The sequence below is a fragment of the Phytophthora ramorum genome, assembly GCF_020800215.1.
Source record: "Phytophthora ramorum isolate Pr-102 chromosome Unknown Phyram_PR-102_s0002, whole genome shotgun sequence".
NCBI lineage: Eukaryota > Oomycota > Peronosporomycetes > Peronosporales > Peronosporaceae > Phytophthora > Phytophthora ramorum.
This window is the reverse complement of record NW_027150648.1, coordinates 5,303,375-5,326,773: the sequence shown is the minus strand read 5'-3', so window position 1 is coordinate 5,326,773 and position 23,399 is coordinate 5,303,375. Positions and strand designations below refer to the sequence as shown.

Below are 23,399 nucleotides of genomic sequence, written 5' to 3'. Positions count from 1 at the left end.
CATTTGGATCTCTACCCACGACCAGCACTGCACCAGCTTGCGAGACCGCCGTCGACGCTGAGAGCATACGTGAATGCTAGTCCCACCAAACGGGGGACAAGTAATCACGCAAGTACACAAGTCCCGACACGACGACAAAAATGACGCCTGAGCCGATCAACTGCATGCGAACCTGGAACCATTGCTGTGTGACGGTCTCCGAAAACCAGCACCTGCTGTTGACATCATTGCGAATGAAATTCTCGTTGATCATACGCCCAACAGTATCCAGGCCGAATGCACGAATAACAACGACACCCTCCTCCGACTGCTCCACATGGCTCAGCACAGGAGACGATGACACCTTCCACAGGCGCGAGATCTCGCGTGAAGGAGCGAGATAAAAGTTGGCGATCTTCACGTACATCCACACCAGTGGAATAATCAACGCACCCAAGAAATTCATGGTGTACACAGCAGTCGCTAGCTGGCATACAGTAAAGAAAAACATGGCCAAGAAACTTCCGTATGCAAACGGAATCATGAAATCCACCGCCGACATGTCATCACCGTATCGGTTCACAATACGACCGATTGGGTTGGCATCGAAGAAGCGAAGCGGGGCCTTCAGCAGCGATAGCGTCATGTTATCAAACAGTGCTCGAGGCCGAAGCCAACAACAGCTACCGTTGCCGTACGAACCAGCACCATGATGGCGGTTCCTGCTCCCAACCATGCGTACCTTGACGTTGTAGCCGTCTCGTCGGGGTTGTACGAACCATCCTTCTGACCAGTCCAGTGACTCAACCACAGGTCACTACCGATCTGACACACCTGCCACAGCGTCTGCACCACGAACAGGAAAATGCACACCTTCATGCCTCCCAGCGACTCAAAGTAGTTCGAAAACACCTCCTTCGACACACGACCCTCTTCGCGTTCCTCGTCATCAATGAGTCGACCAACGTCTATGTCCTTGACTGGTTGGTTCTCGCCATCATGACTCATCACCATCAGAGCGAAGAGATACTGCCAGTGTGTACGAAGCGCGGAGCAACATCGTGACGAGTACTGTCAGCTTCCCGTCCTCGACAGCACCTTCATATTCGCCGCCTCACTCGCAATGATGTCAGCACTGTGAGTCACCAGCACCACGGTCTTCTCCGCCAGTAGGTTGCAGATGCACTCACCAAAGATTTGGCTCTGCACGATCGCGTCCACAGCCGCCAGTGGCGAGTCCAGCAACAGAATGTCAGCGTCCGAGTACATGCGCGAGCCAAACACACACGCGCCTTCTGACCTCCCGACAGGTTCACTCCCTTCTGGCCGATCTCAGTGGAGTCCCCTCCAGGGAACTGACGCAGGTCTGGCAGCAGGCCACATGCTGCGATCACGCGCGAGTACTTCTCCTTGTCGTATGGCAGTCCGAACAGGATGTTGTCACGGATCGTCATGTTCTGGATCCAAGTTTGCTGCGAGTAGTAGGCAACGCGGTCACGGACAAACACGCTGCCAGCCAACTTGTCCATTTCACCCAGGAGTGCTGAGCACAGCGACGACTTGCCGCTGCCGACGGAGCCGTGGACGATCACCAGGTCGCCCCTCTTGATCGTGAGGTTGACTTTGCTGAGTAGTGCTGTGTCCTTGGTCCAACCGAATGTGCCGTCTTCGATGGCCATGACCACGTCCTCGGGTTGTGACGAGTCATCACGAGTGACGTTAGTGGGCTGAAACTCATCCAGCGAGAGATAATCGGAGAATCGGTTGATCGAGATCTTGGCTTGGATGCACGTCTGAATAACAGTCGGCAGGTCTCGCAATGGATCCCGAAGTGCGTTGAAAAGCGCGATAGCCGTGAAGACCTTAGCCGCAGTTAGCACTTTGCCCATCGTGATACCGTACACAGCAAATGAGACGGTAGACACCGCCAACGGGGAACCCCACAGTACGAAGATGTTGAGTGCGCCAAGGTACATGAATCGCTTGACCGCCGACAGTTCAGTAGCGCGCAGCTTGTGGATCTTGTCCGCAAACTTGTCCTCCCAAGCGTTGAGCTTTACGATCTGGATGGCGTTGAACACCTCCTTGATCGTCTTCATCCGCTCATCCTTGTGCTTCATAATATCCTCGAAAGTGCTCCCCGACAGCTTGGCGATGATAAAACTTGCCAGCATGAAAAGCGCAATCACTGCAAGCCCCGCAAACGCAGCCATGTCGATAACAGCGTACAGCATGTAGACCACCACCACAATCTGGATGGGGATGATCCACAAACTGTTGATCTGGAAAGCTGCGAACAGCACATTGTTCACGTCCGACGAGTAGAGGTTGGAGATGTCCACCGCCTTGGCGTCGCCCTTGCTCTGGATGCTTCGGCGCATGGCCTTCCTGAACAGCAGCGCCTTGAGCGTCACCGTGAGGCGCAACGCGATCAACTCGAGGTAAAATCTCATGTGTGTCGCCACCACCGCGTTGACAATTCTGGACGCGAAGAAAACGCGAGCCACGCACTCAAATTGTACATGTCGATTTGCGGTCTGCAAACACCGTGATCACGTGGTTCAGCACGGCCGGAGCGAAGACGTTGCAGGCGGTGGTGAAGAGCATCGCGAGCCCGCAGAGCAGGAACCGCCCTCCGTAGGCGGCCACCATGGCCTTGATGATGGATTTGTCGTGACGCTCGAAGTGCTCCACGAACTCGTCGAAGGCCGCGGCCGATCGGTTCTCACCCTCGAGCTCCCACAGGTCTTCGTTGTTGAGCTGGCGCGTGTTGCCCGCGCTCATCATCGGGTTGGCGTACGAGAAGAAGAGTCGCGACCAGAGTGGCGCAGTGCCAGGGGTGAGCTGGGCATCGTGCAGTCGCTGCTTGGTCTGGTCGACATTGTCGCTGGCGCTGGGGAACGTGGAGTAGCGCGGCTGCTTGGTCTCGTTGACGGGAGATACGAGGGACGCGCTGTCCGTCTGCAACAAAGCCGTCATGGCGACCGGCTAATTGAACACTTCGAAGCAAATCGGCGACTGAGGTGGCAGCCCCGCGGCCCTCGTGACGAGCAAAGTCGAGGCGCCATGTATGAGTGGGCACAGCGATAGTAAATGCGAGTGATTGGCAATCCGCCGGTAGACGAACACCCCCGTAGTCAGTACCCTCGCTTTGACCTCACGTTCGAGGTCCAACACCGGGAAACACCGATGACTGGCTCATGCGGTCCGCAGCCTCGTCGTCACACACAACTCGGCGCATCGGACTGCGGTGTCTTGCTGCGCGACTCCAGTATCCATAGCTTTTTCAGCTCACGAAAGACGGCCAGTCAACTATAAAAACAAAGTGAATGCTTTACCGACTGTTGCAAAGTGTACATTTACCTACTGCAACTGATCGAGATAGCCCCCTTCCTTCGCGAGCTCGTAGAATACGCCGCTGCCATCCTTCACCAACTCACGAGGACTGTCGAACTCTACCACACGGCCGTCGCTCAGCACCATGATGCGGTCCGAGTCCAGCACCGTGCCCAACCGATGCGCGATCGTCAGCACCGTCGCGTCTCGGAAGTCCTCGTTGATCATGCGCTGCAGCTTTCTCCGTCGCGTGGTCGATGGACGCCGTCGCCTCATCCATCACCACGATGCGGCTCCGAGTCAGCAGCGCGCGAGCCATGCACAGCATCTGCCGCTCGCCCACGCTGAAGTTCTCGCCGTTCTCGCTCAGCTCGTACGTCAGTTGGCCCTCCAGCGCCGACACCTGCGCCTTCATGTCCACCTTCTCCAGTGCCGACCAGATCTCGGCGTCCGTGAACTCGTCGAACGGGTCCATGTAGGCTCGCAGCGTACCCTTGAACAGCACGGGCGACTGCGGGATGATGGACAGGCTCGAGCGCAGCGTGCGTAGCGGCATGGTCGCGATGTCCACGCCGTCGATGAGGATGCGGCCGGACACGAGCTCGTTGATGCGGAAGAGCGCCATGGTGAGACTGGACTTGCCAGCGCCGGTGCGTCCGACGATGCCGATCTTTTCGTTGTTGTGGATGTTGAAGGACAGGCCCTTGAGCACGGGTTCACCTCCTTGCTTGTAGTTGAAGACGACGTCTTGGAACTGAAGCGTGGAGGAACGAGGCCAGGACGCATCAGGCTGGATGACAAGCGGTCGCTTACTGCCCTCTGGCGGAATGGAAGCGTAAGTCATGATGCGTTCGGGGCTCACCATCTCGATCTCTAACCAGGACCAGATGCGTACTATTCGAGCAAGACGACTGTCAATACTCAGGGCATACGTGAAGGCAACCCCTACAAGTCCTGGTGACAGGAACTCATGAAGGTATACCAGACATGATACCACCGCCATCACGACGCCACACCCGATGAGTTCCATGCGGAGTTGGAACCACGTGAGCACCACAAAATCGCAAAACCAAGCTCGAGCGTTGACGTCGTTGCGCCAAAAGTTTTCGGCGATGGCTTGGTCGACGCAGTCGGAACCGAATGCTCTGATGGTAGTCACGCCTTCCTCTGACTGCGAAATATGGCTGAGAACAGGAGATGAAGCCACCTTCAGCAACCGGGAAATCTCTCGTGACGGCATGATGTAGAACTTGGCAAACTTAATGTAGAGATATCCGAGCGGGATAATAAACGATAAGTATTTGCACGATGTAGATCGCCGTCGCGAGTTGACAGAAGGTGAAGAAGACCGACACTAGCAGACTTCCGATATCAAATGGGATATCGATCTCAACATACGTGATGTCTCCTCCAAACCGATTGACGATACGGCCGATTGGGTTGGCATCGAAGAACCGAAGCGGAGCATGCAGTAGTCCATGCGTTAGCCGAACAAACAGATCACGAGACGCACGAAGACCTGCTGTAGCAACTGTTACAGCTCGCGCAAGCACCATCAAAGCACTGCCTCCACCCAGCAGCGCATAGACCGTCATGTTGTACTGTGTTCGAGACGCATCGAACGTGTTGCCCTTCTGCCCAGTCCAATGACTCAGCCATAGATCACTCCCGATCTGACATCCTTGCCACAGCGATTGAATCACAATAAGCAGCAGCAGCACTTTCAGACCTCCCATCGCGTTGAAATACCGCCGAAAGACAGCAGCGGATACTCGTCCCTCTTCACGCTCTTCGTCATCCACAAGTTTTCCAGCTATCTTTGAGCTCTCAACGAGCGCTGTGGCTTCTGCATTTCCACTGAGGGGATGTCTTCGTCCCAAAATGACGTCGAGGATGACGAACTTCTCGCCTCTCGGTCCACATTTGACCCTCAGAAACCAAAACCTTGCAATTTACAGCTTCAGATGCAATCACGTCCGGGTTGTGAGTGACCAGCACCACCGTCTTCTCTGCTAGTAGTCCACAGATGCACTGCTGAAGATCTCGCTTTGAACTACCGCATCCACGGCGGCGAGAGGCGAATCCAAAATGAACACGTCCGCATCGGAGTAGCAAGCCCGTGCCAAACTCACTCGAGCCTTCTGGCCACCCGACAGGTTGATTCCCTTTTGCCCGATCTCGGTTGCATCGCCACCAGGAAACTGCTCCAGGTCTGGAAGAAGCCCACACGCATCCAATACTGTATGGTACTTGCCGCTGTCGAAGGTTTGTCCGAAGAGAATATTCTCTCTCACCGTCATGTTTGAATCCATGGCTGCTGGGAGTAGTATGCCACCTTGCCACTCACAAACACTTTGCCATCGATTTTCTCCAGTTCGCCCAGCAATGCAGAGCAGAGAGACGACTTGCCAGAGCCAACTGATCCATGCACGACAACAAAATCGCCCTTCTTCACTGTAAGGTTCGCGTCAGATAGAACTGGGGATCTGCATTCCACGTGAATGTGCCTTGCTCAATCAGAGCGGCAACATTAGTTGGAACCGATTGGTCGTCACGGCTCACGTTAGATGGATCGACTTCGTGAAGAGCGAGGTAGTTCGACATGCGATCCAAGGAAATCTTGGATTGAAGACACTGTTGAATCACACTCGGAAAATCACGCAGTGGGTCTCGGAGTGAGTTAAAGAGTGCAATCGCAGTGAATACCTTGGCAGCCGTCAGCACCTGGTCCATTACAAGCGTGTACACAGCAAACGACACGGTTGAGACAAACAATGGTGATGCCCACATCACGAATATGGTTCCGCACATGGCGTACACGAACCGCGATAGCGCTGACAGCTCAAGTTCCCTCACGGCAAGTAGCTTCTGTTCGAACTTTCCTTCCCAAGCGTTGAATTTGACGATCTGAATAGCGCCAAACACTTCTTTGACGCGTTTCATGCGCTCATCTTTATGGTTCATCAAGTCCTTGTACGACCCATTCGTCTTCTTGGTAAAGAAAAATGCCACCAGCATTGACAATGCGATGACAACAAGGCCAGCAAACGCTGCCAGTCCAAGAACGTATACAACATGTAAACCACGACGCCGATCTGGATAGGCAAGATCCACAGCGCGTTGATCTGGTTGGCACACTGGATGATTCTTGGATGTCAGACGTGTAGATGTTGGCGATGTCAACAGCTTTGTCGTCGCTGCGGCTCTGGATGCTCCGCCGCATGGTCTTCTCAAACAACAGAGCTCGCAGCGATACGGCCATGCGGAACATCATCAACTGGACCTGGAAGTCTACGTGGGGTGTCACCAATGCATTGGCGAGACGAGAGGCGAAGAAAGCTGCCAACCACACGCCGAGACTCGCCATATCCATCTCCGGTGCAGCAAAAGTGTCGATCACGTGGTGCAGCACAACGGGGGCAAACAGGAGGCAAGCCGTCGTGAACGCCCATGCCAATCCGCAGAGCAGGAACGTCCATCCGTAGCCATGCACGATGGTCCGGACGATCGACTGGCCCTGCTGGTCGTAGTGGCGTCTGAAGTGCGCGTAGGCAACTGCCGACCGACTGTCGTCGTCCAGCTCCAGCAGATCGTCTTGGTCCAGTTGCCGCGTGTTGCCAGTCGCCATCATTTCGTCGGCGTATAGAGGAACAGCCTCGAGAGCAGCGACGCCGACTGTCGCCTCAGCGCTTTGGGCGACGCCGACGGCACCTTGAGGAACGTGGCATATTCCCGAGCGGACGGGGAGTTCTGCAGCAGCATGGATCGGATCGTGGTCGCGCTGCGCAAGTTCAGGAATGCCAAATGCACAGCAACAAGGGGACGGTCTCGTCGTCAGTTACTGTATCGCAAATGCTTGGTGGTATGATGGCACATCATGTTTTTGTGGTGCTGGAATGACTTGGGCGGTGGTGATTGGTCTTTGCTGTCCGTTCTGTGGCTCGGTGACTGCTTGCCCGCCTCACGTCGACCTCATGACAGTGTATCCCTTCACTTGCAAGTGATGGTCATTGGCGATAGGGATCCGTTAAACCAGGCCGCGCTCCTTCAACGACGCACCTTTGATGACTTCAGCGCCGACATGAGTCCTCTCCAACTCATTTCGCTTTTCGCCACCGACCAAGCGCACCCTCGAGCATGTCCGCGCGCACCATCAACGCTTACGCCGCCTTCGACCCGTCGGGCGAGTGCAAGCCCTGGCAGTACGATCCCCGCCCTCTCGGCGCCGAGGACGTGGAGATCAAAATCTCGCACTGCGGCATCTGTGGCTCCGACGTCCACACGCTGACGAGCGGCTGGGGCCCGGCCAAGTACCCGGTGGTCACTGGCCATGAGATCGTCGGCGAAGTCACCGCCGCCGGCTCGGATGTGAGGCATCTCGCAGTGGGCGACCGCGTAGGCGTGGGGGCCATGGTCTGGGCCTGCCGCAACAAGGACCCAGCGCTCCGTGTGATGAGTGCGCGGACGGCTTCGACCCGTACTGCAAGGACGTCGTCATGACCTACAACTCCTCTACAAGGACGGCGCCAAGTCCTACGGCGGCTACGCGGACTTTGTGCGGGTAGCGAGCGACTACACGTTCAAGATCCCCGAGAACATCCCATCGGACGTGGCCGCGCCACTGCTGTGTGCGGTGTGACGGTGTTCGCTCCGCTGAGGCGCGAAGGCGTGAAGCCCGGCGACCGTGTGGGGGTCATCGGCATTGGCGGGCTGGGCCACTTGGCAATTCAGTTCATCCGTGCGATGGGCGGCGTTCCCGTAGCTTTCTCTCGCTCCCCCAACAAAGAGCAGGAGGTCCGTGCACTCGGTGCGCAGGAATTCTACAACCTGAGCGATGCGGAAGACGCCAAGCGTGCCGTCCGGTCTGTCAAGACGCTGCTGCTCACTGCTGACGCCGACAACATGCCGTATGACACGTACTTCCAGCTGCTACGTCCACGCGGCGCGCTCATCATGGTGGGCCTGCCGAACGATAAGTTCATCTGCAGCCCCGGCAGCTTTGTGCGGGACGGCAAGCGCCTTGTGGGAAGCAAGATTGGCAGCCCTCAAGACGTGAAGGAGATGCTCGAGCTGGCCTCGAAGGGAAACGTACGCCCGATCATCCAGAAGCTCCCCATGGAGCAGGTCAACGACGGGCTCGCCATGGTGCGCTCGGGCAAGGTGCGCTACCGTGTCGTACTCGAGAACCCTCCTGCTGAAAATGCTCCAGCCAACCTGTGAGCGCATTTCTTAGCAATGTATCATTGCGTCAACAGTGTCTTTCTTATTAAGAAGCAAGCACTCGTTCGCCGACTTACGTGCGATTATCTACTTGCAAATCTTGTTTTTCATCGTCGACAGCCAGCAGGCAACCACCAGGAACAGGTGTCCTAGTTCTCAAGCACGACACGGTAGCGCACGCTGCCGTCGCGGACCCTGTCTAGACCCTTGTTCACGTCGCTCATCGGCAGCTTCTCGATGATCGGACGCACGTTCGCCTTTGCCGCCACCTCCAGCATGTCCTTGATGTCCTGGATGCTGCCAATAACGCTGCCACGCACATGGATCGCACGCGGCACCAGGAACCACGGCGTGATCTTCACCTGGTCTTCTGGAAGAGAAAGCATGATCAGAGTGCCGCGCTTGCGGACCAGGCTCAGGTAAGTCGTACGGCATGTTGGCAGCGTTGGCCGTGAGGATAAGGTAGTCGACGCTGCCCGCAGCCTTCTCTGGTCCTCCTCGTCACTGAGGTTGTAGAACTCTTCAGCGCCCAGCGAGCGGATCTCCTTCTCCTTGTTGGCGGAACGAGAGAACGCCACCGGAGTAGCGCCGAGGGCGCGGATGAACTGGATAGCGACGTGGCCCAGACCACCAATGCCAATGACACCCACACGGTCGCCCGCCTTCACACCCTCCTGGCTCAGAGGTGTGAACACCGTGGCGCCGGCGCACAGAAGCGGAGCAGCCACATCGGAGGGGATCACGTCGGGGATCTTGAAGGCGTAGTTGCTATCCACGCGGATGTAGTCAGCGAAGCCACCCAACGACCTGGCGCCGTCCTTGTAAGCACCGGCGGTAGTCCAAACGATGCCGTCGCACAGGGCGTCTTGGCCGTCGCGCACTCGCGGCAGTTGTCGTTCGGGTCGCGGTTGAGGCAAGCCCAGGCTTGAGCGCCGACGCCGACGCGGTCACCAACAGCCAGGTTCTTCACACTCGGACCGGCTGCAGTCACCTCGCCGATGATCTCGTGACCAGCTACGGACGGGTATGTCGATGGCCCCCAAACGCTGTCTAGCGTGTGCACGTCCGAGCCGCAGATGCCACAGTGCGAGATCTTGATCTCCACGTCCGCGTCGCCAAGCGGGCGGGCCTCGTACTGCCAGGGTTTGCACTCGCCAGTCTTGTCGAAGGCAGCGTAGGCGTTCACGGTTCTCGGGGCAGCAGACATGGTAGAAAGGGAGCTCGAGCGGTTGCTTGGTTGCTTGGTTGGTGGCAAATTTGCTAATGAGCTTTTTGCCTCCATGGTAACGAAAGTTTACGCGTTATCGTAACAAGACTTGCAATCCATTGGTTTGTGATCTTGTCACGACACGACCTGTCCAAGAAGACGCTTCAAACTGTACAGTACCCGCAATCATGTGATTATGGGACGGAAATTTCGTTTTGTGCATTACATGTTTAGCAAGCGTCCACTTCAAGCTTGCATTAAGCCCAACACGTTGGAGACGAACTATTATGCACTGGCCATCAAACAGAGCAACGCTGGCAAGTGCGTTTTAAAATATCAATACCACGCGAATGCCGATTTTGGCCGCATTGTGGACACAGTGCTCACGAAGAAAGTGTTGGTGCGTCGAACGGACTGGAAAAACAGACTGAACAAGATAACCCAGTAGCAGGAGCCTAAACGTTTACGGGAATATGATTCCCACCGGACCAATTGTGGGGACAATGGCTCCACTCTGTTGCGGAGGCGACCAGGAACCGCTGGCTTGAACACCGGTATTATAGTTGAGCAAGGGAGGCATCAGTACTGTCTCGAGAGCTTTCTGTATACATGTACCATGATTGGACTTTAAAGGACCACAAGTACAGTTGAGCCGCCGTTTTCACCAGGGTGAACCATATCAGTACCTGAATTGATAAATGTTAGTGCATACAAAATAGACGTACTGTGCCTTTCAAGTCTTTAGGCGAATCAGACTTGGAAAAGTGCCTTTTTCAGAAATCTCTGCGTGAGCCCTTGTAGGGCCTGACGAAAGTCTTGCGGAGAATCACAAGCCCGATTGACCGAGATATCGGAGATTTTTTCCTTGCCAAGACTTCCGTAAATCTTCATGAACATAAGTCCTGAAGGCACGCTATCGTTTTAGGTCTCCCAAATCCTAAGATTAAAGTCCCGCCTTTGCTAAGAAATTATTTATCAAAGTCCGCTGAAGCTCCGTCAAAACGACAGAAAGGCATAATAATCATAGTGTTATGCTGATTAAGTGCTAACTTACCATGTTCAGAAAGCTCTCGAGACAGTACTGATGCCTCCCTTGCTCAACTATAATACCGGTGTTCAAGCCAGCGGTTCCTGGTCGCCTCCGCAACAGAGTGGAGTGCCATTGTACCCACAATTGGTCCGGTGGGAATCATATTCCCGTAAACGTTTAGGCTCCTGCTACTGGGTTATCTTGTTCAGTCTGTTTTTCCAGTCCGTTCGACGCACCAACACTTTCTTCGTGAGCACTGTGTCCACAATGCGGCCCAAAATCGGCATTCGCGTGGTATTGATATTTTAAAACGCACTTGCCAGCGTTGCTCTGTTTGATGGCCAGTGCATAATAGTTCGTCTCCAACGTGTTGGGCTTATGCAAGCTTGAAGTGGACGCTTGCTAAACATGTAATGCACAAAACGAAATTCTCCGTCCCATAATCACATGATTGCGGGTACTGTAGTTTGAAGCGTCTTCTTGGACAGGTCGTGTCGTGACAAGATCACAAACCAATGGATTGCAAGTCTTGTTACGATAACGCGTAAACTTTCGTTACCATGGAGGCAAAAAGCTCATTAGCAAATTTGCCACCAACCAAGCAACCAAGCAACCGCTCGAGCTCCCTTTCTACCATGTCTGCTGCCCCGAGAACCGTGAACGCCTACGCTGCCTTCGACAAGACTGGCGAGTGCAAACCCTGGCAGTACGAGGCCCGCCCGCTTGGCGACGCGGACGTGGAGATCAAGATCTCGCACTGTGGCATCTGCGGCTCGGACGTGCACACGCTAGACAGCGTTTGGGGGCCATCGACATACCCGTCCGTAGCTGGTCACGAGATCATCGGCGAGGTGACTGCAGCCGGTCCGAGTGTGAAGAACCTGGCTGTTGGTGACCGCGTCGGCGTCGGCGCTCAAGCCTGGGCTTGCCTCAACCGCGACCCGAACGACAACTGCCGCGAGTGCGCAGACGGCCAAGACGCCCTGTGCGACGGCATCGTTTGGACTACCGCCGGTGCTTACAAGGACGGCGCCAGGTCGTTGGGTGGCTTCGCTGACTACATCCGCGTGGATAGCAACTACGCCTTCAAGATCCCCGACGTGATCCCCTCCGATGTGGCTGCTCCGCTTCTGTGCGCCGGCGCCACGGTGTTCACACCTCTGAGCCAGGAGGGTGTGAAGGCGGGCGACCGTGTGGGTGTCATTGGCATTGGTGGTCTGGGCCACGTCGCTATCCAGTTCATCCGCGCCCTCGCGCTACTCCGGTGGCGTTCTCTCGTTCCGCCAACAAGGAGAAGGAGATCCGCTCGCTGGGCGCTGAAGAGTTTACAACCTCAGTGACGAGGAGGACCAGAAGAAGGCTGCGGGCAGCGTCGACTACCTTATCCTCACGGCCAACGCTGCCAACATGCCGTACGACTTGTACCTGAGCCTGGTCCGCAAGCGCGGCACTCTGATCATGCTTTCTCTTCCAGAAGACCAGGTGAAGATCACGCCGTGGTTCCTGGTGCCGCGTGCGATCCATGTGCGTGGCAGCGTTATTGGCAGCATCCAGGACATCAAGGACATGCTGGAGGTGGCGGCAAAGGCGAACGTGCGTCCGATCATCGAGAAGCTGCCGATGAGCGACGTGAACAAGGGTCTAGACAGGGTCCGCGACGGCAGCGTGCGCTACCGTGTCGTGCTTGAGAACTAGGACACCTGTTCCTGGTGGTTGCCTGCTGGCTGTCGACGATGAAAAACAAGATTTGCAAGTAGATAATCGCACGTAAGTCGGCGAACGAGTGCTTGCTTCTTAATAAGAAAGACACTGTTGACGCAATGACACATTGCTAAGAAATGCGCTCACAGGTTGGCTGGAGCATTTTCAGCAGGAGGGTTCTCGAGTACGACACGGTAGCGCACCTTGCCCGAGCGCACCATGGCGAGCCCGTCGTTGACCTGCTCCATGGGGAGCTTCTGGATGATCGGGCGTACGTTTCCCTTCGAGGCCAGCTCGAGCATCTCCTTCACGTCTTGAGGGCTGCCAATCTTGCTTCCCACAAGGCGCTTGCCGTCCCGCACAAAGCTGCCGGGGCTGCAGATGAACTTATCGTTCGGCAGGCCCACCATGATGAGCGCGCCGCGTGGACGTAGCAGCTGGAAGTACGTGTCATACGGCATGTTGTCGGCGTCAGCAGTGAGCAGCAGCGTCTTGACAGACCGGACGGCACGCTTGGCGTCTTCCGCATCGCTCAGGTTGCATTATAGAGCTCCTGGATCGTGTTAGCCACATGCTTTGTGTACTTCCCTGTTGGAGATCTGGACGAGTTGCCCGACGAGCTGCAGCATTGGCAGTTCTGCATTGCGAATGATGGTCTTTCCCGCGTGACGACCGTGCCGGAGCCAACCATCTCGTGTTCGTCCACCCCGACTCCGCGAGCATCGTTCTATGCGGACCGCTCTGAAGGTGATTGCCAATCGTTGCATCTGTCGGAGGAGTGTTGGTGCCGCCCTCCAGGTGTTGCTGCGCTCAGCGATTTGTCCGTACCGGTAATATGCCGCGGTGCTGCACGAAACGAAGTGCGTCTGCCAGTCAACAGTCTATTTCCAATTGGTCGTGGAGCGCACAAGTCCGTCATGACGGTGCTGCAGCCGTCGGAAAGCGCGTCCCTCGTATCTCCCGCCAACGAGACCAAGCAGCCGCGCTACTCCACGTTCCCCAGCCAGCGACGACGTCGACCAGACCAAGCAGCGACTGCACGATGCCCAGTTCACCCCTGGCGCTGCGCCACTCTGGTCGCGACTCTTCTTCTCGTACGCCAACCCGATGATGAGCGCGGGCAACACGCGCCAGCTCAACAACGAAGACCTGTGGGAGCTCGAGGAGAACCGATCGGCCGCGGCCTTCGACGAGTTCGTGGAGCACTTCGAGCGTCACGACAAATCCATCATCAAGGCCATGGTGGCTGCCTACGGAGGGCGGTTCCTGCTCTGCGGGCTCGCGATGCTCTTCACCACCGCCTGCAACGTCTTCGCTCCGGCCGTGCTGAACCACGTGATCACGGTGTTTGCAGCACCGCAAATCGACATGTACAATTTGAGTGCGTGGCTCGGTCTTCTTCGGGTCGAGACTCGTGAACGCGATCGTGATGTCACACATGCACTTCTACCTTGAACTTATTGCACTCAGGCTCACGGTGACCCTCAAGGCGCTGCTGTTCAGGAAGGCCATGCGCGAGCATCCAGAGCAAGGGCGATGCCAAGGCGGTGGACATCTCAACTCTACTCGTCCGACGTTGACAACGTGCTGTGGGCAGCATTCCAGATCAACAGTTTGTGGATCATCCCCATCCAGATTGTGGTGGTGGTCTACATGCTGTACGCTGTTATCGACATGGCTGCGTTTGCGGGGCTTGCAGTGATCGCGTCCTCGATGCTGGTAAGTTTCATCATCGCCAAGCTGTCGGGGAGCACTTTCGAGGATATTATGAAGCACAAGGATGAGCGGATGAAGACGATCAAGGAGGTGTTCAACGCCATCCAGATCGTAAAGCTCAACGCTTGGGAGGACAAGTTTGCGGACAAGATCCACAAGCTGCGCGCTACTGAACTGTCGGCGGTCAAGCGATTCATGTACCTTGGCGCACTCAACATCTTCGTACTGTGGGCTTCTCCACTTGCAGTATCTGCCGTCTCATTTGCTGTGTACGCTATTGTCATGGAGAGAGCGCTAACTGCGGCTAAGGTTTCACGGCTATCGCGCTTTTCAACGCACTTCGGGATCCGCTGCGAGACCTGCCGACTGTTATTCAGACGTGCATCCAAGCCAAGATCTCGATCAACCGATTCTCCGATTATCTCTCGCTGGACGAGTTCAGCCCACCAACGTCACTCGTGATGACTCGTCACAACCCGAGGACGTGGTCATGGCCATCGAAGACGGCACATTCGGTGGACCAAGGACACAGCACTACAGCAAAGTCAACCTCACGATCAAGAGGGGCGACCTGGTGATCGTCCACGGCTCCGTCGGCAGCGGCAAGTCGTCGCTGTGCTCAGCACTCCTGGGTGAAATGGACAAGTGGCTGGCAGCGTGTTTGTCCGTGACCGCGTTGCCTACTACTCGCAGCAAACTTGGATCCAGAACATGACGATCCGTGACAACATCCTGTTCGGACTGCCATACGACAAGGAGAAGTACTCGCGCGTGATCGCAGCATGTGGCCTGCTGCCAGACCTGCGTCAGTTCCCTGGAGGGGACTCCACTGAGATCGGCCAGAAGGGAGTGAACCTGTCGGGAGGTCAGAAGGCGCGTGTGTTTGGCTCGCGCATGTACTCGGACGCTGACATCTTGTTGCTGGACTCGCCACTGGCGGCTGTGGACGCGATCGTGCAGAGCCAAATCTTTGGTGAGTGCATCTGCAACTACTGGCGGAGAAGACCGTGGTGCTGGTGACTCACAGTGCTGACATCATTGCGAGTGAGGCGGCGAATATGAAGGTGCTCGTTGAGGACGGGAAGCTGACAGTACTCGTCACGAAGTCGCTCTTCCACGTTGCTCGTACACACTACCGATGTCTACACGGACGAGTAATGATGACGCTAGTCACGATGGCGAGGATCAAGCAGCCAAAGACATAACGTTGGTCGACTCATCGGTGACGAGGAACGCGAGGAGGGTCGTGTGTCGAAGGAGGTGTTTTCGAACTACTTTGAGTCGCTGGGAGGCATGAAGGTGTGCATTTTCCTGTTCGTGGTGCAGACGCTGTGGCAGGTGTGTCAGATCGGTAGTGACCTGTGGTTTCACTGGACTGGTCAGAAGGATGGTTCGTACAACCCCGACGAGACGGCGTACAATGTCAAGGTGTATTCGCTGCTGGGAGCTGGTGCTGCTACCATGGTATTAGTTCGGTCTGCCACTGTGGCGATTGTTGGCCTTCGAGCCTCGAGGCACTTGTTTGATAACATGACGCTATCGCTGCTGAAGGCCCCGCTTCGCTTCTTCGATGCCAACCCAATCGGTCGTATCGTGAACCGATACGGTGATGACATGTCGGCGGTGGATTTCATGATTCCGTTTGCATTCGGAGGTTCCTTGCGGTGTTTTTCTTCACTGTATGCCAGCTAGCGACTGCTGTGTACACCATGAATTTCTTGGTGCGTTGATTATCCCGTGGTTTGGATGTACGTGAAGATCGCCAACTTTTATCTCGCTCCTTCGCGCGAGATCTCGCGCCTGTGGAAGGTGTCGTCGTCTCCTGTGCTGAGCCATGTGGAGCAGTCGGAGGAGGGTGTCGTTGTTATTCGTGCATTTGGTCGTGAGACCGTTGACCGAATGGTCTTGGAGAACTTCATTCGCAACGATGTGAATAGCAAATGCTGGTTTGCGGAGACGGTGACGCAACAGTGGTTCCAGGTTCGCATGCAACTTCTGGGGTGCGGTGTGATTTTCATCGTCGTATCGGGACTTGTGTACTTGCGCGATTACTTGTCCCCTGGTCTGGTAGGACTAGCATTCACGTATGCTCTCAGCGTCGACGGCGGTCTCGCAAGCCTGGTGCAGTGCTGGTCGTGGGTAGAGATCCAAATGGTTAGCCCCGAACGTATTATCGAGTACGCATCGATCCCAGCAGAGGGCAGTCAGCGACCGCTTGTCATCCAGCCTGATGCGTCCTGGCCTCGTTCCTCCACGCTTCAGTTCCAAGACGTCGTCTTCAACTACAAGCAAGGAGGTGAGCCCGTTCTCAAGGGCCTGTCCTTCAACATCCACAACAACGAAAAGATCGGCATCGTCGGACGCACCGGCGCTGGCAAGTCCAGTCTCACCATGGCGCTCTTCCGCATCAACGAGCTCGTGTCCGGCCGCATCCTCATCGACGGCGTGGACATCGCGACCATGCCGCTACGCACGCTGCGCTCGAGCCTGTCCATCATCCCGCAGTCGCCCGTGCTGTTCAAGGGTACGCTGCGAGCCTACATGGACCCGTTCGACGAGTTCACGGACGCCGAGATCTGGTCGGCACTGGAGAAGGTGGACATGAAGGCGCAGGTGTCGGCGCTGGAGGGCCAACTGACGTACGAGCTGAGCGAGAACGGCGAGAACTTCAGCGTGGGCGAGCGCAGATGCTGTGCATGGCTCGCGCGCTGCTGACTCGGAGCCGCATCGTGGTGATGGATGAGGCGACGGCGTCCATCGACCACGCGACGGAGAAGAAGCTGCAGCGCATGATCAACGAGGACTTCCGAGACGCGACGGTGCTGACGATCGCGCATCGGTTGGGCACGGTGCTGGACTCGGACCGCATCATGGTGCTGAGCGCGGCCGTGTGGTAGAGTTCGACAGTCCTCGTGAGTTGGTGAAGGATGGCAGCGGCGTATTCTACGAGCTCGCGAAGGAAGGGGGCTATCTCGATCAGTTGCAGTAGCAATTATCGTTGTTAGAAGAGTATCTGGGAATGGCTAATCGCGAAACTTCCTAGTCTTCTAAACTACGTTCCTGCTGCAGTTTAGTTTTCGAGCACAACGCGGTAGCGCACACGGCCCTCACGCATCATAGCATGCCTTCGTTGACTTCGCTCATGGGCATCTGCTGAACAATGGCGCGCACGTTTTTCTTCGATGCGAGCTCAAGCATATCCTTGACGTCTTGAATACTTCCGATGAGACTGCCCACCCACTTGATCCCCTTGGCCACCACGAACATGGGTTTAAACTTCACCTCGTCGTTGGGCACGCCCACCATGATGAACGTGCCGCGCTTCTTCACAAGCGACAGGTACGTGTTGTACGGCATGTTGTTGGCGTCAGCAGTGAGCAGGAGCACGTTGACCGAATTCGCAGCCTTCTTCTCGTCTTCCGGGTCACTCAAGTTGAAGAACTCCTCGGCACCGAGAGCTCGAATCTCTTTCTCTTTGTTCGCCGAGCGCGAGAAAGCCACCGGAGTAGCGCCCAGAGCGCGGATAAACTGGATGGCAAGATGGCCCAGTCCACCGATACCGATGACTCCAACACGGTCACCAGGCTTGACATTGTGCTTCAACGGCGTGTAGACGGTCACACCAGCGCACAGCAACGGCGCCGCTGAAGCGGATGGGATGTTGTCCGGGATCTTGAAAGCAAAGTTGCTGTCGACTCGTACGTAGTTGGCATACCCGCCGTATGCCATCGATCCGTCCTCGTACTTGGCGTCGTACGTGATCACTGAGCGGTTGCAGAAGGCATTTTCACCGTCGGCACACTCCTCACAAGGTCTCTTGGGGTCCGTATTGAGGCACGCCCACACTTGCGCGCCAACACCAACACGGTCGCCCACAGCTAGATGTTTCACGTTGGCCCCAGCAACAGCCACTTCGCCAATGATTTCATGGCCGAACACGCACGGATACATCGTGGGCTTCCAGCCACTGTCAAGGTGATGGATGTCCGATCCGCAGATACCACAGTGAGAAATCTTGACCTCGACATCGTCGGCACCAAGAGGGCGAGACTCGTACTCGAATGGTACAATTTTGCCGGACGGCTCGAAGGCAGCGTAGGCATTCACGGTTCTCGGAGCGGTTGACATCGTGCGGATGGATCCAGGTAAGTTCCAAAATGATCAATGCTTCTGTGCAGGAGAGAGAGTCGTTGATGCAGTGTGAGACGAATGCATAATCCCAAGATTATGCATTTCGGACGATGATGAGCCTAATTTCGCTCGTGGTATCCGTGATGACAGAAGTTAGCTTGGCGTTGACAACGAAGGGGTCATGCACTCCACAGAGAAATATCCTGGCAGGGACATTGGCCGCAGGTCACACCCGAATGTTACGCCAGCGTTTAGATTGCAGCTTGACTGGTCCTGGCCTCTTCCGCTGCTCATAGCTACGATCTTGCGTAGGCTGGCCTAGGCGCACCTCTGGATAAAGACATCAGGCATGTGCTTCTCCTGACCAGTACTGGGCCCCAATAGCACCCTAGAGCAGACCTCACCTTAATACCGACACTTTGCAATAATAACTAGCAATGTGCCGGATTGTAGGTCTCGGAAGTGCCGAAATTAGCTGAGTTTTCAGTATCGGAAAAATATTTTTCAATCTGGAAGACGAAAGCGTGACCGTAGCGACGGCACTTCGAGCATTTGGGCTGGCTGAATGTGGCACTTACAAGGTTTCGATCAAGAATCCTCTCCGATTCTCTCGCTATTCAGCATTTGGTCAGTCAGCACCGATTACGTTGAAAGGCGGCTGCCTTTCAACGTAATCGGGTGCGACAGCGTTTCGGGGCTTTGTGCCCTTTGTAGATCATATCAGGCGAATATTATGGGCACATTTTGTCAAATGGATTACTGTAAGTGATCTTGTAAATAGCACTTCATACAACATCAACGTAACTGTCACTAATACATTGGCAACCATGAACCCCGTCATCTTGCCGTTCGAAGCGGTTTACATGGAGCCACGCAGGGAAAGCATGCGTGCTAGTACAGCTTCACAGGAGCTGGGCTGGAGCTGGATCCTCATTCGCGAATTCACCTCCGACCAAGCACTTCGGAAAACAAGCACACCCATTGCACCATGTCAACTGCGCCAAGAACCGTCAACGCCTACGCCGCCTTCGACAGCACTGGCGAGTGCAAGCCGTGGCAGTACCAGTCCCGTCCTCTCGGTGCTGAGGATGTGGAGGTCAAGATCTCTCACTGCGGTATCTGCGGTACGGACCTGCACACGATCGACGGCGGCTGGGGCCCTGGGCCGTACCCGTGCGTCGCTGGCCATGAGATCGTCGGCGAGGTGACTCTCGCCGGTCCGAGCGTCAAGGACCTCGCTGTTGGTGACCGTGTCGGCGTTGGTGCTCAGGTGTGGGCCTGTCTGAACCGTGACCCCCAGGATAAGTGCCGCGACTGCGCCGATGGAGAGGACGCTGTGTGTGACCATGTCGTCTGGACCTACAACAGCACCTACAACGACGGCTCCAAGGCGCAAGGTGGGTACGCCGACTACGTGCGCGTCGACAGCAACTACGCCTTCAAGATCCCCGACGCGCTGCCGTCTGACGTGGCCGCCCCACTCCTGTGCGCCGGTGCCACGGTGTTCACGCCTCTGAAGCAGGAGGGTGTCAAGGCTGGCGACCGTGTCGGTGTTATCGGCATCGGTGGCCTGGGCCACATCGCCATCCAGTTCATCCGCGCGCTGGGTGCCGTACCTGTTGCCTTCTCGCGCTCTGCTAACAAGGAGCAGGAGATCTTGTCGCTAGGTGCCCAAGAGTTTTACAACCTGAGCGACCCGGAGCACCAGAAGAAGGCTGCGGGCAGCGTCGATTCCTGCTTCTCACCGCTGACGCCAAGGACATGCCGTACGACCTGTACCTGAGCCTGGTGCGCAAGCGTGGCACGCTCATCATGGTCGGTATCCCGAACGACGGCGTCAAGTTCAGCCCGTTCCTCATCGTGCCGCGTGCAGTGCGCATTCGTGGCAGCTGCATCGGCAGCATCCAGGATATCAAGGATATGCTGGAGCTGGCGGCCAAGGCGAACGTACGCCCGATCATTCAGAAGCTGCCGATGGCGAAGGTGAACGACGGCCTCAACATGGTTCGCGACGGTAGTGTGCGCTACCGCGTCGTGCTTGAGAACTAGCTCATTGGCGGCATCTCAGCAGTGTGTGTGATTTCTCTTAGCAGTATAGCTAGAGAATGAAGGAGAAAACACAATGTTGAAAAACCAACATGTTGCTGTTCTGGTCATTTTTCAATCTTTCAGAGCTCCAAAAATAAACTACTGGTTGCCAGTCGTGTGGACACACCATTGCACACCCATACTGAACACTTGTTCTTCGTACTGCAATGATTCGTCCATTCTATCTGCACCGCTCGGATCTCACACTTTCCAAACAACCGCCGAAGCCACCAGTCCCACAGCTCCGACCTTCAGGAAACATGGCGCCCCCCAACGTCGACAGCATGTTCACGCTCAAGGTGGACAACGTCCCCTTCCAGATCGGGTGCGTGCGTCTTCCCCTCCCCCCTCCTCTCCCTCGTCTAACCTCTTCCCTCTTGCCACAGGAGCGACGAGCTGCGTGAGCTCTTCTCCAAGTTCGGAGAGATCGGAGACGTCTACATCCCCCGCGCGCGCGGCTCCAACGAGTCGCGCGGCTTCGCCTTCGTGCGCTTCGTGGAGAAACGCGACGCTGAGGACGCCATCGAGGCTATGGAGGGCCAGGAGTTCCAGGGCCGCGACCTGCGCGTGCAGTTTGCCAAGCAGCGCCGACCCGACAACCCGCGGGAGTTTTACTCGGGCGGCAGCGGCGGCAGCGGCGGCGGCGGCCGCGGTGGCGGTGACCGCTACGGAGGCGGCGGCGGACCGCTACGGCGGAGGAGGCGGTGACCGCTACGGAGGCGGAGACGACCGCGGACGCAGCAGCCGCTACGATGACCGCCGGGACGATCGCCGTTACGACGACCGCCGGGACGAACGCCCGCGCCGCCGCTCACGCTCCCGGTCGCCTGACCGTCGCGAGCGTGGAGACCGCGGCAGCGCCGGCCGTAGCCGTAGCCGCTCGCCGCGCCGCAACAGCGCGTCGCCGCCGCCTCGTCGTGACTAAGTGAGCTACCAATGCACGTGCTGGTATCGAGTGCAGACGAGGATTGAAGGACCGCAGCGACGACGGAGCATGCACCACCAGGACAGAGAGGCAGACGAGAGCAGACGAGGGCAGACGGATTTTGCTTGTTTTACCTACTTGGGCCGAGACGTTGAGCGGCCCTGCATTGTTGCTGCTTTGCGAGAGAGTATTAACACCTGAACGAACCGGGCAACTGCAAAAGAGACGAGAAAGAGAAACTTCTTGTTTGGAGAACCGGAGATCGGGACCAGAGTTGGCGTTGTTCGTGGGAGGTGTTGAGGGTGGTGTGATGTGGGCGAGTCCTGTTTTAACGGTGTTGTTCGAGTCGAGTCGAAGCCAGAGTCGTTGTGTTTCTGAACAGACGGCTATTTTCCACGCCAGTTATCTGGGAAGAGATCACCTGTCGTACTCATTCCCCCAGAGGCTCTGCATCGCGTCCTCATTTCGTGCCTCGCCAGGATTGCTGTCGTCTGCTGCTCTGTAGTTAGGTATCCTGGAGCAGTGATCAAACGCGCGGGGTGAGCAGCGCGCGGTCTGCCTGATTCTGCGAAAGTGGGCAAAGCTAGTCAATTCCAGTGAGTGATGGAACATGACACGAGATCGAAGACCACTAACGGCTTATGTTTGTCGAGAGATCAACACAGACCAAGACTTAAGTTTTCAATTGGGGGTGCGCTCGCACCCACGAGCTTTCATTTCAAAAAGGTTAAGTGAGATCGTCCCTGGTTCTCGAGACGACAAAAAACGATTAGGAAAGATGGCATACTGTGCGCCATCGCACCATGCCAACGACGACCTTAAGAAGTGACGATGAGGAAGATGAAGAAGGCAACGACGCCAACCATCACCCCCGCGCAGTAGAGGGCACGCATATCACCGTCGATGCTGGCGTACCCGCGGCGTCGGTAGCACAACCCCACCGCGTACACAATCGCGACGAGCAGAATGGCTCCGCCCAGCCCGATGAAGATGCGGGCAACCGTGTCGCCGATAGCACTGTCCTCAGAATTGTCCTCGTCTTCGTCATGACCTCTGCCACTCCGAATAGGAATGATCTCCGAGGAAGGCTCATCGTGGCAGCAGTCCAATTTGTCGCCCGTCTTCGGATCCGGCTTGCAGCAGCCGCCATCCCAGCCGCAACAATCTAGACCAGCAGCACCGCACAGGGGCTGGCCCTGGCAAGTGTCCGTCTCACTAGGGTGCGACGCTTTGGAAGCTGCTGAAGGTGTAGCTGCCGAACAGCAATCCAGCTTCGCAGAACCAGAGCAGCAACCCCCTGGCGCACCACAACAATCAAGCTTGGCTGCCTCGCAGACTGGTTCGCCGTAGCAGACCGCCGAATCCTTCGCCTTGTCAGCCACCTTGTGGGTCGTGTTGCGAATCACCGGGTGCTGGTTCTTGCAGCAGCCTGACACAGCGCCCGAGACAGGGTCGGGTTCACAGCAACCGTCGATGGTGTTGCAGCAGCCCAATCCAAGCACAGCGCACTCATGCTCACCAAAACACGCGTTGCTGGGCAACAGAGCAGGGTCTTCCTGCGGGCAACAGCCTAGCACACTGGGGCAGCAGCCAGGCAGTGTACCACAACACGTCAGCGCCGTGCCGTTTTCCTCCCACTGTAGCACAAGCTGGGAAGCCAAAACACATTTCGTCAGCATCCACCTCTGGTTTGCTGAGGGCCGCACGATTCTTTTGAGCGAACCACGATGGGCGAGTGGCAACCCAGTACATGGCATTGGTGCGCGAGGACCACGTATCAAAAGTCTTCACAGTGTTTGTGAGCTCGTCCCAAGCCTCCTCTGCGTCCAAGATCGCGTGATCCATCACAACGATGGAGCGCCAGATATCGTACTGGCTCAGGTCCGGCAGATCCTGGCTCAGTAGTGCGTACTCACGCGCCACGAATTCCTCGTCAAGAAGCTGCGGCGTGAACGGCGTGAAGGGAAGCATGTTGATACCATGAATGTAAACGGCACGATCGCCGAACCACGTGTTGTACACGACGCTCATCTCGCCCACGACGCCCACCATAGCGTTTTTCGAGA

At 56.4% G+C, this 23,399-nt stretch overlaps 7 protein-coding genes across 7 annotated transcripts; 4 read left to right on the top strand and 3 right to left on the bottom strand.

Moving 5' to 3' along the window:
• Nucleotides 1-76: 76 nt before the first annotated feature.
• On the bottom strand, nucleotides 77-2,958 carry KRP23_3066 (ABC transporter C family member 2; the record flags this gene model as incomplete). The annotated part of the gene is made up of 4 exons (XM_067887871.1): nucleotides 77-662; nucleotides 722-1,008; nucleotides 1,482-2,460; nucleotides 2,525-2,958. The coding sequence occupies 4 exons, from the start codon at nucleotides 2,956-2,958 to the stop codon at nucleotides 77-79; spliced, it is 2,286 nt and encodes a 761-aa protein (XP_067750424.1).
• Nucleotides 2,959-5,766: 2,808 nt separating this feature from the next.
• On the bottom strand, nucleotides 5,767-6,946 carry KRP23_3065 (ABC transporter C family MRP4; the record flags this gene model as incomplete). The annotated part of the gene is made up of 2 exons (XM_067887870.1): nucleotides 5,767-6,365; nucleotides 6,430-6,946. The coding sequence occupies 2 exons, from the start codon at nucleotides 6,944-6,946 to the stop codon at nucleotides 5,767-5,769; spliced, it is 1,116 nt and encodes a 371-aa protein (XP_067750423.1).
• A 6,634-nt stretch (nucleotides 6,947-13,580) lies between these two features.
• Nucleotides 13,581-13,928, top strand: KRP23_3064 (uncharacterized protein; the record flags this gene model as incomplete). The annotated part of the gene is made up of 1 exon (XM_067887869.1): nucleotides 13,581-13,928. The coding sequence occupies one exon, from the start codon at nucleotides 13,581-13,583 to the stop codon at nucleotides 13,926-13,928; it is 348 nt and encodes a 115-aa protein (XP_067750422.1).
• Nucleotides 13,929-14,009: 81 nt separating this feature from the next.
• On the top strand, nucleotides 14,010-15,881 carry KRP23_3063 (ABC transporter C family member 9; the record flags this gene model as incomplete). Its single annotated transcript, XM_067887868.1, has 2 exons — nucleotides 14,010-14,416; nucleotides 15,383-15,881. 2 exons carry the CDS (start codon nucleotides 14,010-14,012, stop codon nucleotides 15,879-15,881), a joined length of 906 nt encoding a protein of 301 aa, XP_067750421.1.
• A 54-nt stretch (nucleotides 15,882-15,935) lies between these two features.
• KRP23_3062 (ABC transporter ATP-binding protein/permease VMR1) lies at nucleotides 15,936-16,348 on the top strand (the record flags this gene model as incomplete). The annotated part of the gene is made up of 2 exons (XM_067887867.1): nucleotides 15,936-16,189; nucleotides 16,261-16,348. 2 exons carry the CDS (start codon nucleotides 15,936-15,938, stop codon nucleotides 16,346-16,348), a joined length of 342 nt encoding a protein of 113 aa, XP_067750420.1.
• A 4,320-nt stretch (nucleotides 16,349-20,668) lies between these two features.
• KRP23_3061 (Serine/arginine-rich splicing factor 2) lies at nucleotides 20,669-21,116 on the top strand (the record flags this gene model as incomplete). The annotated part of the gene is made up of 2 exons (XM_067887866.1): nucleotides 20,669-20,733; nucleotides 20,795-21,116. The coding sequence occupies 2 exons, from the start codon at nucleotides 20,669-20,671 to the stop codon at nucleotides 21,114-21,116; spliced, it is 387 nt and encodes a 128-aa protein (XP_067750419.1).
• A 1,035-nt stretch (nucleotides 21,117-22,151) lies between these two features.
• On the bottom strand, nucleotides 22,152-23,385 carry KRP23_3060 (uncharacterized protein; the record flags this gene model as incomplete). The annotated part of the gene is made up of 3 exons (XM_067887865.1): nucleotides 22,152-22,585; nucleotides 22,640-22,911; nucleotides 23,000-23,385. The coding sequence occupies 3 exons, from the start codon at nucleotides 23,383-23,385 to the stop codon at nucleotides 22,152-22,154; spliced, it is 1,092 nt and encodes a 363-aa protein (XP_067750418.1).
• Nucleotides 23,386-23,399: the final 14 nt, after the last annotated feature.